The sequence below is a fragment of the Micromesistius poutassou genome (assembly GCF_964030765.1).
Source record: "Micromesistius poutassou genome assembly, chromosome: 9".
In the NCBI taxonomy this organism is placed as follows: Eukaryota; Metazoa; Chordata; class Actinopteri; order Gadiformes; family Gadidae; genus Micromesistius; species Micromesistius poutassou.
The window spans coordinates 604,268-620,767 of NC_140279.1; the positions used below are offsets into that span (position 1 = coordinate 604,268).

The 16,500-nt window shown below is 50.5% G+C and overlaps 1 protein-coding gene across 1 annotated transcript; it reads right to left on the minus strand.

Moving 5' to 3' along the window:
* Window positions 1–10,785: 10,785 nt before the first annotated feature.
* zbtb7a (zinc finger and BTB domain containing 7a) lies at window positions 10,786–16,427 on the minus strand (the record flags this gene model as incomplete). The annotated part of the gene is made up of 4 exons (XM_084473495.1): window positions 10,786–11,245; window positions 14,060–14,673; window positions 14,749–15,267; window positions 16,404–16,427. The coding sequence occupies 4 exons, from the start codon at window positions 16,425–16,427 to the stop codon at window positions 10,786–10,788; spliced, it is 1,617 nt and encodes a 538-aa protein (XP_084329621.1).
* Window positions 16,428–16,500: the final 73 nt, after the last annotated feature.

Here is a 16,500-nt window from a genome sequence, read left to right on the forward strand (position 1 = left end):
CCTCCCCCCTTTTCTTTGCAGATTAGAATTCATTAGCAATCAAAGAGCCTCCAGAGAGCTCCAGCTCTTAATTACCTTCTCATTTGCATTTTTGCATATTAATGACTGCAGGGCTTTGGTTGGGCTTTTTGCCGCAGTGGTTTAAAGACACCTCAGTCCTCTGTCCTCCTGGGAGGAGAGGAGATGGCCGGAGGCGAGGCTCGGAGCCTTCTCTCCCCCCCCCCCCCCCTGCGCCCCACCCTGGTGGGAGTTGGCCAGGAGAGGGTGGTGGGGGGGTGTTGGGGGGGGGACCCAGAGGGGGTTCACACTGGGGGTGAAAGGTCAATGTCCCTGATCAACATAAGAAAGAGCACTTGTCTTCCGCGTTGGGCTAATTATTGTCATATTGAGCGGCTTAACCACCTGATCAGAACGCGGCGCCCCCCCCCCCCCCCCCACCCTCCCGGCCCCCAGAACCGGCGCTGGGGGTCCGCCACTCCGAGAGGACTGGCGGGGGTCCATGGACGGACGCAGCTAGTGGGGGGGGGGGGGGGGACTCGAGTCCTAGGGTGTGGAGGCAGGGCCACTTCCCCCCCACGGGAGGAAATGAGGTGTGTGAGGTGAGACGACGTCATCACTGTGTGTGTGTGTGTGTGTGTGTGTGTGTGTGTGTGTGTGTGTGTGTGTGGGATGTTTACATCGGATGCTTAATGTGCATTGTTGAGCCTGCGAGGGGCTCATCTACAGCCTAATGATATCTACATGCAGCGCACATTCACGCACACACCCCCTCCATAAAAGTATGGTGTCAAAACACACACACACACACACACACACACACACACACACACTCAGAAGCAGATAGGCACAGACACATGGACAGGTGTAAGGATGTGTGTGTGAAATGACACCAACCCACACACATATATACACACACACACACACACACACACACACACACACACACACACACACACACACACACAAACAGGCACAGAACACACCTACTCCATAAAATGATAGCATCTACATTCACACACACACACACACACACACACACACACACACACACACACACAAGAAGAAAGGGACCGACACATGGGAATGTGCACGCAAAACGACACCAAGTGTCCAATACACATACATTAGGCACACACACACACACACACACACACACACACACACACACACACACACACACACACACACACACACACACACACACACACACACACACACACACACACACACACACAAAGGAAGACACACAGCAGCAGCAGCAGTTGCCGCCAGAGACAGCAGACAACAGCTCCCAGGCATCTCCCGTCCCCTAACGCTCTTCTTATCCACCGTGTTTTGACTGCAGCTACGAGGCCTGAACACGGAAAATAACACCGCGGCCCAGTGTGTCGCAAAAACCCTGCACACACACGAGTTAATGACCTGGAGCCGCGGGACATCTGGCCAACAGGTTCGACAGAGACGTCTTTAAATATAGAATGAGAGAACAAAACCCAGTGATGGTACACTGTGGCGGGAGGAATGAAAACGCGATAAACGCCCGGACCCACGCGTGGAGGTGGCGTTTTTTGGAGGGAAATATGGCCATCAGATATATCCGTGAGGGAGAGCCAACATCCATAGATGTGTAAACAAACTAGTGTTTGTGCTACAGTTGTTGGTTTTAACAGCGTTTCGCAGGGTGGTTAAACACAAGCGTGTGTGTGTATGTGTGTCATTGCAAACAACGACAATGTGATGTTGGTTTTGATAGAGGGCATAATTATACAGATAGAAACGGGACACGGCTTAATGCATGCACATAACATCAAGATATACACGGCTTCCGATGCATCCCTCAAAAATGTGCTGCTTATGCGCCGGGCTTAGGTCGACTTAACTGCTATTAGTGGAGCATTATAAGTTGTGTGTGTGTGTGTGTGTGTGTGTGTGTGTGTGTGTGTGTGTGTGTGTGTGTGTGTGTGTGTGTGTGTGTGTGTGTGTGTGTGTGTGTGTGTGTGTGTGTGTGTGTGTGTGCGCGCGCGCGCGCGCGCACCCGGGTAGGCAGGGCCTGGGGACTGGAGCAATATGTGGGCTGTTGGGGTGGGGTTAATGAGCTGTTCAGTGACCTCTGTCACCCTGCATGACGGCCTGAGGGAGGCGCACTCCGAGACAAACAGGAAGAAAGCGACAATCGAGCCCGCAGTAAGTAGGCTGGAGGGGGGGGGGGGTAATCAACGGTTTAAAAACAGAACGATCACAATCGAAAGCTTTGTCAGGAGTAAGAATAAGATCAAGTCGCAAAATGTGCCCTCCTACACGTTTGTTTATCTATATGGCAATTACGCTTTTTTTTTTCACGATAAGGAATGCATATGGTGTTAAATGATTGTATCTTTACGCCGGAAAGTTGAATGTTACGCACCACTGCATCTGTATAATTGTATAATAACTGGCAGGATAAGAGAGCACAAATGCGTCTGTGTATTGCGTGCATGTGGGAAAGAGAGCGTAAAAGATCCGGGGGGGGGGGGGGGGAAGAAAAGGGAAGAGTGAGCAATGGTGTGTTGCAATCGCACGAGGCAGAGATGACTTCTTAATTCAATGGCTGATGAGGGATTTTACTGCCATCTTGTGGTTGTTTTCAGAAACCGCATAGTATAGGCAGAGTGTGTGTGTGTGTGTGTGTGTGTGTGTGTGTGTGTGTGTGTGTGTGTGTGTGTGTGTGTGTGTGTGTGTGTGTGTGTAAACATTGACAAACATACAACCTGCAACTGTTGTTTTTTTAATAGAAAGATCTCGTATTCTTTAAACCATACAACCAGATGCCAGACATTTTTGGATATATTAAAAAAAGAAAAACGGAACGAACAATTTTAACAAATAAAAAAGGAATTATATGGTTTAGATTGTGTGGATTTAGTGGTCTCATATACAATACAATTTCTTTTTGTCGCCAAAAAGTGCAAATTCACATATAACCCTCACCCATTTGCAGCTCCCAACAGATAAGACTTGACAGACTGCTATGCTAAGAAAAAACATTTGTGAATAAAATTCAATGGCCAGGCCTGAGAAACAGGGCATGTAGAGCCACCCCAAACTTACACCAGAGAAGTTTCAAACGGCTATTAAAGATCTTATTTTTTCATCAATAACATTTACAAATCAATCTATTATAAATAGTCACCATATCGCTTCCCCTCCAACTTAAACCATTTATTGAACTATGAATTTGTCTTTACGTATATTAAGATGGATATATTCTCTTGACTCTATTGCGATAATCCTAATTTGACATCGATACCAAGCCCCCCCCACCCCACCCCACCCCACCCAAAAATAAAAATAATAAATCCATAAGTGCTTGGCCCTTTGATATCTATGTCCCTATACATCTTACCGGCGTGGATACCAGATCCCACCTTTTTACTTGAAGCAAAGACAGAGTTATGGCAGAGTCCGACTCTGCAGCAGGAGAGACAACGCATGTTTTACAACCAGCCCTCTCAGCCTTCTCAGAAAGCTTTCAACTCTTATATAGGATTTCATTATTATTTTTTTTTACAAGAAAGACTCTCCCAAAAGACAAATATGACAGGACTCTCCCAATCAGGTCGGAGATAATAAGCGGGAAGGAGGGGGGGGGTATACTGGACTGAGTAAGCGTCCAATAGGATGCTTATTGACAGCGAGGGATAAAGTCAAACTGAGGTGTTGCCAGCACTGAATACTCTCAATGCAGATACCACATTTTCGATGCTTTACCGTATTTGTACGTGGACTTTATTTTTCGTTGCACGGTATATTGTGTTTTTGTTTGCCTCTTTAAATATATTTTTTTCTCAACCAAAAATATAAATCAACGGACAAAACGAAACATAAGTGAGAATAACAACCGTACAAACAGTACACACACACACACGATTCTCGATGGCCCGTCGCAAAGTGCTTTGTTACAATCGCAGAAGCGAGGAAAGAACTCAAAGGAACAGGCAGTAAAGGTAGCCAGACCTGGGGGGGGTGTTGTTGTGGGGGAGGTCCTGTCTGTCAACCTGCCTGTCTGTCTGTCTGTCGCTCCATCTGATGAAGCGGCAGACAGGCTTCAAATAGCCATTAGATAGCCGACTGTTTCACTCGTCTGAAGAAGGCGTGTTGCACCTGCCGAGAGTCCGTAGATGGTGGGGGGGGGGGGGGGGTGGGGGGGGTCACTGGACATGAATTCATGGAATGTTTCCTCATCGGGGTCCGAGACGGTTCCTCTCCCCCCCCCCCCCTCCCACAGCACACCCCCTGGCCTCTGTCTCCCTGCTGATGGGCAAAGATGTCTGAGTAATGATGTCATCCTCACGCTCCAGAGAGAGAGAGAGAGAAGAAGAAGAAGAAGAAGAGGAAAGCCGTCCACGCTTTTTGCTTTTCTTCCGAGCCTTTCTGTCTTTCAAAAACACACTTCACAATTTTTGTTCTCCTGAATCTTCATTCCCCGAATCCCTGGATCCTGATCCGGAGCGAACAGCTTGGTCAAAGTCAAGAAGGGAGAGGGAATCGTTACCGCTTTGTACGTTAAGAGGAATCTTTTTTTTTTGTTTTTGTTTCGTTATGACCACAGGAAATAAAAAAAGACAGGAAATAGCTTGAAGGGTCATCGGACACACGTTACATGTTTTAGCAGACACTGAAACGCAATGCATAGCAGTGTATTTTCCACCTGAGAAGTATTTACAAAGACATAAAAAAGAAAAAAAACTCCCATGTTGTAATTCCCCCATCTGGGAGACCTGTAATGGCCTTCTCTTGTGTCTTAATGTCAATCAGACTGGTGGTCATCACATTAAACCTACCAGCCCTTTTGTATACAAGCTGAGATAATCAAAACCAAACAGGAAAGTAAAACATCCAGCCTAGCCTCCCCTTCCCCAAACCTTTGTACCCTAATGAGAAAGACTCACTCGCACACACACACACACACCAACTCCCTCCCCCCCCCACACACACACACAGCTCGTGTGCTCCAGGACTGTGTGTGTGTGTGTGTGTGTGTGTGTGTGTGTGTGTGTGTGTGTGTGTGTGTGTGTGTGTGTGTGTGTGTGTGTGTGTGTGTGTGTGTGTGTGTGTGCCAGAAGCATGCTGCGCTTGGTTCTGCACTGCATATGCCACACTCTGCTTGCCATGAAAAGAGGCTGGTGGAAAATACTAAAACAATAAAATAAAAAATACAAAACCAAACAAAATCAGGTGTGCGACAACATGACAAAGAGCAAAGCAACAAAAACACACAGACACTCTTTCTGCTACCATCATGACTACTGTCACGTCTTCACCGAGTACCGCCTTCTGCTGTCAACATGAAAACAGTTTGTGTTGCACTTGTCTCTGATTGAGGAAGAGATTCCCCCCCCCAGTTCTTGTTAAGGGACCAGCGATGGTTCGTAAAGATAACCCTTCTCCGTTAGGTCTTCTGCCCTGGGGCCAAGGGCCCGTTTGGAAACCAGAGGTGGAGCGAGGGGGCCCAGAGAAACGTTGCCCACGCGCTACACAACACAGACTCACAATCGCCGCTGAACCCAACACTAATTCGTCTCAATCACCGTTTTCTTGACAACTCACTATTTTCTTAAAAAGCAACAAAAAAACAACAACAGTAGAACAGAGTAATAAAGCAATGTTGTACATCATGCAAATCCACTCGAGCAAATTGATCCAATTTCTTTTTTTAGTCCTGATTAATGACAGACAACCAAAAAAAACAAACAAACAAGGTGAAATTTAGAGTGCTTTTGTTTTAGTCTTTGACCACTTAAGGCACACGTCTGTCCCATCGCGGTGAACGTCCTCTTGGTGGGACAGGGGGGGGGCTCCGTCCGAGCCCCCCCGTCCCCGCGTACAAATGCATCTGGACCCACGGACGAGAACCAAAGTGAAGGTGAGCTCAGAAGACAGACGGACAAAGGCCACAGGAGCCCAGAGAGCCCCCCCGAATCGACACATCCCACAAGGTGCACGTCCAACAAGGTGCACATTCAACAAGGTGCACATGTGTCATCATCTGGACTCGTGGTCTATGAATGTAGAAATTACATGAATTGGATTTAAATGATTACCAGCTTCAACATCATCATCATCATCAGTACCCATATTTTAATTCCGACCTTTTCAATATTGGAAATAGCAGATATTGAGGATTGAAATACCAAATTTATTTAAGCTGTCTTGTAGCTTTAAGCGATCATTTTGATCAGAACTGCCTTTGTGTTTGCAATGCTATTGGTGGAAAGATAAACGGTGAGATAGACGTACTGCAGCTGATTCTGATGTCGATGGGTGGAGGGGGGGGGGGGGGAGTCCTAGATTTGCTAGCTTGATGACATTGCAGGGTCACCACCAAAATCTTTGATATAGCCTTCCGATATTGAAATATTACATATTTCACTGATCCCACAAAATATCGGTCGCTCTAAACGTTGCGATGACCTTCAGCACAGGTCATCCAGGCTTTGGTATATGGCATCGATGGACGTCTCACTCTTCGGTACCTGGTATAACATATCTGCCCACCGGGCCGGAAGGGGCTCTCCGTGCAAACCATGAGTGACAGGCCCCCTGCTGGGGGCTCCCAGGTTGACACAACCCCGGCCTCGCTCAGGTCCAAACCCACACACACAGGACAAGGACATTATCATTAGTGCAAACTCTCGCTGTTCTCAGCTAAAGCACCACTTCCAGTGCTATCAGGCTTATAATCCATAACCCCTACCCTAATACCCATCCCCACCCGACAAATCCCCCGGAACCCTGAACCACCGTCATACGAGGAAAAGTATCACGATTCAGCATACATCCGCACAACACACACACACACACACACACACACACACACACACACACACACACACACACACACACACACACACACACACACACACACACACACACACACACACACACACACACAACTCGTTAGGGGTTTGAAGGAAATGCAGCGCAATACAATATTTTAAAGAGAACTAAGACATGAAGCAGAAAAGAATGTAAAGCTACAGCCTCTATTAGAGACAGTAAGGAGGGGTTGGAGGACAGTAAGGAGGTTTTGGGGGGGGGGGGTCGTTGTGCAGAACGGTCAGTGAGCCCCGGTCTGGGTGAACGCGCACCACTTCTCTATCCCCGCCAAGCCCAGTACATCTTTGGCTAGTGGACGTACAAACGGACACACGGGAGACGAGGCGAGTGGTCCTCAGCTGTCACTGGGTGGAAGGGGTTGCACTGGAAAACAATTCCTATCCAATTAGTATTTGACCATCCACAACCAAACAACCCCGCTTTGCCGACGGGGTTTTAAGCTGAAGACCTGTATCTGCATGACATTCACTCGTGAACCCTCATGAAGATACAACAATAACGGCTTCAAAGGCCGAGCGCAGAGCCAATTTAGAGCTCAGATCACCGAGTAACCAAACCAACATTTATTCTGCGTGTTTTCCGCGGAAAGCGCTCTTTGATGCTGTGGTATTGGATGGCAATTCATCACAATGCTCTTGTTCTGCTAAAATATGTTTGGTTCAGCGCGGGGCTGGCGAACAGATGGGGCAGACACAAAGTTTGTTTATCCAGGCTTGTCCTGAGACCCTCCAGCTAGCCAGCCAGTGACGTGCGCATGTGCCCGTGCACACGCATGCAGAAAACAAAAGTGCATGCCTCTGCACACGCATGCAAACACGGAGCACACTGACCGCAACGCGCGCACACACTCCTCACTCCCTTACGTCTCACTCATTGAAGTGCATTTGTTTACAGGGGTTAGATGTATATATCTATATCTATACATCTATATTTAGATATAGATATATAGATAAACACATATCTATATATATACAGTATATATATATAGATATGTTTTTTCTTTTTAAATACATATTTGTTTCTAAGCCCATGACATGTCTTTGTGAGATCTCATCTCATACACATTTGTGTCTAGATTTCTGTTCTTTTTTATTTTTTGGCAACTTGTCGTCAAACCCCGAACGAAACCGAGGAAGAGGCGCCGGGCCCCGTCCCACCGTCCCCCTGGGGCCGGTGGGACGGGGCCCGGCTCGCCTCTCACCCACGGCCCGTGTCAGCGAAGTACCCGTTTGGTCGACCAAAAAAAGTGCCATTAACTCAGTAACAAAGTGCAATCACAAGCCGCCTCTCTCTCCGATATAAAGGTGCAAAAGGAGGCAATACGCGCGAATCAAGCGGTTCTGCCAAGAGCTGGGGGGGAGAGGGGGGGATCTCAAGGGGTCACATGTTCTCCTACTTACCCACATAGCAACGACGTATTGTAAAACTAAGCGCAAACCGGATGCACCAAGCCAGAGCAGAACACACGCAGCACTGACCGCGCTACGGTCCGACTTTCTGGTGGAATCTGCGTGTGTGTGTGTGTGTGTGTGTGTGCGCGCAATGGGCTAGCAGTTCAGGGTGCATGTTTGAACAGGCTGCGGCTGACTCACAACAAAGTGATGATGTGGCCAGAGGGACCGTGGCGACCACGGAGGCGCGCACACACAACTACACAGTCACACGCACGCATGAGCGCACGCACACGCACACACACACAGATCCTACCTAGGTTACACCAGGCTTTGCTTTAATATAATAATACCCGCTCCCATGCTGGTCGGGCGGCATTAGAGGACTACAGAGAGAGGGGGGAGAGAGAGAGAGGGAGAGAGAGGGAGAGAGCAAGAGCGAGAGAGGTCTGATTTGATCCCTCCCTGCTTGAAAACGTGGCTGTGCTGGGGGAGATTATTTTTTTGGAATGCAACAGACATTGTGAGATCTCTTCTCCCCCCAACCCCCCTACTCCCTCACCCAGACCCTGACCGCCCCCCCCCCTCCCCTCTTCACCACCACCACCACCACCCCCGGCCCCACCTCCCCAAACCACCAGCCCACTGCAGCTGCTCCTCCACGCCTACCGACTTGGACAGGTATTTATTGCTTTCCTCACGCTGCAGGTTACCTCATGGTAGCGCGGTCTCCTGGGCCCCGAGAGCGGAACATAGCGCAGTACGGCTGCACCCAGCCCTCCCTGAGTCCTCCTCTCTCCTACCGCCAGCCTCGCCCTGACCCACCCCCCCCCCCCCCACCCCCAACCCCCCCAGGACAACCTCTCTGGGGAACATACCAGCAGCCCAGGTCGCCGCTGTCGCTGTGCAAACATAGAAAAGGTGCTCATCTCATATCCCACTCCTCTATCTCTGGCGCTCTCTCCTCAGGCTCCCTGACATGGCCTTAACCCGGCCGCGGGGGTAAATGCTGTGCCCGGGCGCCGGGTTCAATGCTACCCGCGTTCCCCCGTCGCACAAGGACAGACTTCCAAGAACTACTGCACAACATGAAGCACATTCACTCACGCTGGTCTCCTCCCTCTTTGAGGGGGAAGGGGGTGTGTGTGTGGGGGAGGGGGTGGAGGGCTATATTATGTCAAATGTTCTTTTGTCGTTGGACCAATGGGGGGTCTCGATTAAGTGTTTTTTGTTTGTTCTCGTTGGTGTAGCCGGTATTTTAAGTTTTTTTTTTTTTTTTTATCATTCACCCACGACACATCGCCCGGTGAAGTGACACGTACAAACAGTATACCTCCGCATTAAGAAGGGACCCGATGTCATCCTAACTACCTGCTGTATGTCGACGCGCGCGCACACGCGCACACACACACACACACACACACACACACACACACACACACACACACACACACACACACACACACACACACACACACACACACACACACACGTATACAATTATAAAGTGTCAAGTACCCAAAGCAAAATCGATTAAAAATGGAACCAACATTGACAGAGAAAAAAAAAAAAAAAAAATTAAGACAAATCATACAGGACACGAGAAATGCTAAAGTCGCAGGGTTGGGAGGTGCAAGACAGGCAACAAAGTCAGGCTAAGAGACGCGTGGAGGCGAGGGCAGTGCTTCAGAAACAGAAGCCCTCCTCCACTCCCCTTCCCTGCAGCCAAGAGTCTCCACAAACGTGGATTCGACTCGACAACATTTCATCTTTTCTCTTATCTTAAAGACATTAGAATCATAAAATACATTGTTTATCTTTTCTTTTTTTCGTGAGAGAGAGAGAGAGAGAGAGAGAGAGTTAAGAAACACTTCAATCAAACCCATGTCGGATCCTTTCTGGAGCATCAAAAGAAGAGGACTTGCATATACCACACCGAGTGGCAATGTTGTTTCTATGGTAACTGTACATTTTCAGATGTCTGCAAAAGAATAGAAAAAAAAAACAAAAACATGTTGTTTCATTCAAAAGGATTTATCCTCGGTTAACCCAAACAGGAGCCTGCCGTTGGACAGACAGCCTGTTACGAAATGAAAATCTCCCATCCACTGCATAGTTGCTCATAGTTGATGTGAATCCACGTGACATTCTACCACTAAGAGCGTGTATGCCAATGTACAAAATCCCTAAGATCATAAGGAAATAAAGTGACCCAGAAAGTGGACATCGTGGGCGCCTGATTTGAAGTGTTCTTTGCTCTTTGACAATTAAAACCGACGCAAGTGCTGTCTCTGTTTCCAAAAAGCAAAGAGGGACAATGAAACGTTTAAGATTAGATTTTTGTGACACCCTGATTTGGTTTAAAGAGGAAAAAGTTAGTCGTTGTCGTTAAAGTTTGCCTCAAAATGTTATCTTTTTCTCCTCTCTGTCCGGACGCCTGTCTCACAGGCGTCCGCAGAGGGAGCATGGCGTCCAGCGTGGGGGGGGGTCTCGTGGGCCCCCCCCCGAGGACCCCCCCCTAGGGCCCCATCATCTCCACCGGCCTCTCCTGTGACTCAGGACTGTGCGTGAGGAAGTCGGGGCCGCCCTCCTCCGCCGTTAAGGTGGGGTCTGAGCGCCGCCGGCCCCTGGCTCCGTGGGGGCCCGAGTGGGCCAGGGGCCCGGCGGCGGCGGCGGGGCCCAGCGCGCCCGGGTGGTCCAGGGGGGCCTCCAGCAGGGCCGGCGGCTCCCTCACCCGGGGCTTGCGGCCGCGGCGCGAGGGGACGCCGTTGCAGCCGTCCTTCTTGAGGTGGCGGTGCAGGTGGTCCGAGCGCACGAACGTCTTGAAGCAGCTGGAGCACTGGTAGGGCCGCAGGCCGGTGTGCACGCGCATGTGGTTCTTCAGGTCGTAGTTGTGGGCGAAGGCGGCGCCGCACTGCGTGCACAGGTATGGCTTCTCCCCCGTGTGCTTCCGCATGTGCACCTTGAGCTTGTCTTGTCTGCGGAGGAGAGGAAAAAACGACCAGGGAATGAAGCGACCGTACCGCTGCAAAACAAACTCCCAGCCCGCAGCGCCCCGGGGGCGGGGGCGGGGGCGGGGGGGTGGGGGGGGGGGTGAGCTAACACACATTTCAAAAAGAGGAAGACGTGTTTAAGCGCTCGTATTACCGTACCGGAGGTTCCCGCTGCATACAAAACCCGCTCTCTGCCGTATATTATTCCTTTTAATGTACGTATGGGTCAACGGTATTTCGCCTTTTAACGCTTGATGTCAGCTATTAAAGCGTCTCCGCCGCCCCGCTGCCGTTGCGGGTCGCGTTCGCCGCGACGCTGGGGGCCGTAAACCTGAAGTTTTTATCTGAACCGTCTCTCATAACTCCTCTCTGAGCCGCGGCCCCCCCTGCCCCCCTGCCGGCGTTTATTTACAGTTCCCGTTCTTTTTCATTCCTTCCACACCCCATCAGCCAGGATAATTATCATCCAAGAGAAAAAAATAAAGTGGCTGATAAACACCCCCCGATTTAAAAAAGAAATGTTTATCATTGATATTCATTTTCGTATATATATATATATATATATATATCCAACTAAAAAGATAAAGAATAACTCATACTTTATCCATCGTGAAGAACCGTGTCTGCATAACCTTACGTCAATCATAAACTATCTTCGGAACAAAGGAAGTTGTATACATAAAACTGAAATATATTGTTAGCAATATCTTGTCAAGGTTAATGTTTACTGGATAACTGTTAAAAAAAAAACTACTCTGACTCTTTCAGTATCTTCTACAAAACAAATACATGCTGGACACTAGACTACAATGCTGGCATGATTAATACACATAAACATCTCGCCTCCACACACACCAAGGCTAACACAATAGCGGATAACCCAACGTGGTTAGACGTCATTCCTGGACGTCTAGGTCTGAGACTAGATTGTCCACCCATCTCTTCTTTATCAGAACGCTGCCCTCGGGTCCACGTCTGCCTTTCTTTACCCCGCTACCATCTTAGCTCTTCGCTAACATCGTAGCTCTTAGCTAGCTGTGATTCCCCACCAGCTGGGGCACAGGGCAGCTACACAGACTAGCGTAGCCCGCTAACGCATGCTTGCTGTTAGCAGAGCTTTGCGCTGGGCTTTAGGTAAACACACACACACACACACACACACACACACACACACACACACACACACACACACACACACACACACACACACACACACACACACACACACACACACACACACACACACACACACACAAATAGGTTCCCTTCTTGAATTTGTACGGAGAACCTCCATGAATTGAGGAAGGACAGACTCGTGGAAGTCCTATTGTCCGGTGGAAGAGCCACACATGGCAGGCCCCACGGGTCAGAGCCCGGGGACAAAGTTCCACAGGGACAGGGGTGAATTATTTAACTGACAGGAGTGATTTATTACAGAGCGAGAGACACTCTTAACCCTGATCAAACAGGATTAAGATTACAATACCCCTCCTCCTACCGCTAACCTCATTTAACCGGAATGCAAATTTAGCTCAGTCTTCCCTGCTCGCCCTGCTAATGCAAAGGGTCCCAGTGTTCCTACCCTCCTGCATCTTGTTTCCAAAGCCAGCCCACTGATTAATTCATTAAGGGAATGGCTTCGAGGAAGCACTCACAAATACAGGGAAGCCATGTGCAGTCCAGACTCTCTCGCTTTGTACTGGCTGCATTTCAGTTGGGCTTTGTGTGTGTGTGTGTGTGTGTGTGTGTGTGCGTGTGTGTTCATGTGTGATCGTTTGAATGTGTGAGTGTGTTTGTGTGTGTGTTTGTTTGTTTGTATGTGTGAGTTTGTGTGTGTGTGTGTGTGTGTGTGTTTGTGTGTATGTTCGTGTGTGCGTGCGTGCAGTTATGTTATGGGCCGGTTCGCTGGGGGCAACGATCAACATAGCCAAAGTTCACAAGTTCAGATGAGATAGGAGAGCACAGCGTGCCAAGAATCCCCCTCTATATCAGAATCTAACACTTTACAGCGGCCCTAGGCTAGATAACACTGCCCTGGTACAACCTCTTTATAGGGTCCCTCGGATTGAAATGTCAGGACTTTGCTGTGGACCCTTCGCCGATAAAACTACTTTTATGACCGCGTGAGCCCGCGGGCGAGCGGTGGAATGTACAATGCGCCTTTTTAGAGAACATTATGCTGATGAAAAGTAATAACGCTGCTGAATAAACAGAACGTTATGTAAGGAGGTGTTGAGTCCGAACAGGTGCGTCACACGGCACACAGCACGAGAGAGCAGCGCCGGTTAAAAACACACACGCGCAGGAGAACAAAACGACTTAAAAATAGGACAATAAAAAAAAAAATGAAGATAATTCGTGACAATCACAAGATGGACGCCCCGTGTAGGAGCTCAGAAAAAAAAAAAATCGATGCTACTGCTAACGGCGATGCTAGCACGCGACCCCTAGCCGGAGCTAACGCGCCGGTGTGCGAGTGCGTGTCCGTTGTGTGTCACTCCCACGCCTCTTATGCACTTATTGTGTGTCGTCGTACGTCCTGGCACAAAAACAAAACAGTACTTAGCATTGTGTAGCATCTTATCCTAAGCTATCTCTGTTGTGTACGGGGAACGGGTTAACCCTAACATTTATTAGTGCTCGGCACTTGGTTCTATGAACATCTTTACTGTACCGACTAGAGATATATTGTTTCTCTTTCTTCTGACAAATGTAATAATTGTAAGTCGCGTTGGATAAAAAAAACGTCCGCTAAACGCCCTGAATGTGAACGTTAGCGCGAACGTGAGCGAGCGTTACCTGGTGAAGCGCACTTTGCAGATGGCGCACTCGTAGGGCTTCTCCCCGGTGTGCGTCCGGATGTGGCGGGGCAGCTTCCCCGCGCCCTGGATGACCTTGGAGCAGATGGGGCACTTCTGGAACGCCTTCGACCGCATCTTCCTCTCCCCGCCGCTGCCAACGCCGCCGCCGCCGCCGGCCCCGCCGCCGCCGCCTCCTCCTCCTCCTCCTCCTCCTCCTCCCATGGCCCCGCCCCTCTCGCCCGGGCCCCGCCCCCGCTCCCCGCCCCGCCCCCTCTCGGGGCCCAGCCCGCCCCGAGAGGCCGCGGCCCAGTGGGACGGCACCAGACCGTGGGCCGCCGCCGCCGCCGCCGCCGCCGCCGCCGACTCTGCACCGCCGGCGTCCTCGTGCTGCGCGCTGTTAAAGTAATTCAAGTAAAACTCCATGTCGGGGTCCTCGCCGTCGCCCTGCTCCTCGCCGGCCGCCGCCCGCTCCTTCTGCCGCTCCATGGAGTCCATCATGTGCTGCAGCAGGGCGCTGGCCGAGCCGCGCTCCCGCTCCCTGGCCGCCGCCGCCGCCACCGCCGCCGCCACCGCCGACGCCACGCCCGCGCCCGCGCCCAGCTCCCCGTCCGCCTCGGGGCCCGGCCGCGGGGGGCCGCCGCCGCCGCCGCCGCCGCCGCCGCCGCCGCCGCCGCCGCCGCGCCGGGCCTCGGCGGCGGCGGCGGGGTAGAAGTGGCCGTTGAGGGCGGCGGGGTAGAAAGGCAGACCCCCGTTACCCTGGGGCCACTCCCCGCCGCCCTCGCTCCGCCCGGCCTCCCCTTCCTCCCCGTCCTCCTCCTCCTCCTCCTCCTCCTCCTCCTCCTCGTCCTCCTCGTCCTCCTCTTCCTCCTCGTCCTCCATCTCCCGCCCCCGGGCCTGGGCCTGGGCCGCGGCCGCCAGCGCCAGGGCGGCGTAGTACTCCCCGGGGCCCCCCGTTGGTGGGGCCCCCCCGTTGCTGTGGGGCGTGCTGCCGTTGCCGTGGTTAAAGTGCGGTTGCGCGGACAGGTCCCTGAGTTCCGGCGTGCTACAGCTGCTGCTCCAGGTGGCCCCTCCCCGCTGGAAGTACTCCAGGTACTCCTGCGCGCGCAGCTCGGGCTCCGCCCCCTCCTGGCCGCCGCCGCCGCCCTGCCCCCCGGGGCCGCCGCCGCCCTCCTCCTCCTCGCTGTCGTCTCGTCGCTCGCTGCCCGCCTGCCCCGCACATCACCATGGAGACGAGAGGAACACACACACTCAGTGTTAACACGGACAGAGTGGGGACGGAGTGAGGTGATGGGATGATCGGCACTCAATGTACTCGCTTATTGTATGTTGTACGTCCTGGCACTTAATGTACACACTTGTTGTATGTTGTACGTCCTGGCACTTAATGTACACACTTGTTTTGGTTGTACGTCCTGGCACTTAATGTACACACTTGTTTTGGTTGTACGTCCTGGCACTTAATGTACTCGCTTATTGTATGTTGTACGTCCTGGCACTTAATGTACACACTTGTTTTGTTGTACGTCCTGGCACTTAATGTACACACTTGTTTTGGTGTACGTCCTGGCACTTAATGTACACACTTGTTTTGGTGTACGTCCTGGCACTTAATGTACACACTTGTTTTGGTTGTACGTCCTGACACTTAATGTACGCACTTATTGTATGTTGTACGTCCTGGCACTTAATGTACACACTTATTGTATGTCGTACGTCCTGGCACTTAATGTACTCGCTTATTGTATGTTGTACGTCCTGGCACTTAATGTACACACTTGTTTTGGTTGTACGTCCTGGCACTTAATGTACTCACTTATTGTATGTTGTACGTCCTGGCACTTAATGTACACACTTGTTTTGTTGTACGTCCTGGCACTTAATGTACACACTTATTGTATGTTGTACGTCCTGGCACTTAATGTACACACTTGTTTTGGTTGTACGTCCTGGCACTTAATGTACACACTTGTTTTGTTGTACGTCCTGGCACTTAATGTACTCACTTATTGTATGTTGTACGTCCTGGCACTTAATGTACACACTTGTTTTGGTTGTACGTCCTGGCACTTAATGTACACACTTGTTTTGGTTGTACGTCCTGGCACTTAATGTACTCGCTTATTGTATGTTGTACGTCCTGGCACTTAATGTACACACTTGTTTTGTTGTACGTCCTGGCACTTAATGTACACACTTGTTTTGGTGTACGTCCTGGCACTTAATGTACACACTTGTTTTGGTGTACGTCCTGGCACTTAATGTACACACTTGTTTTGGTTGTACGTCCTGGCACTTAATGTACACACTTGTTTTGTTACTACTTAGAAGTAGTACTGCCACACAATGCTAGTAGTATTGTGTGGCATCTTCACTGAGCTATCTTTGTTGTATACAGGAAACGGGTTAACCTAGTGATTGTTAGTGCTTTGCACTTGGTTC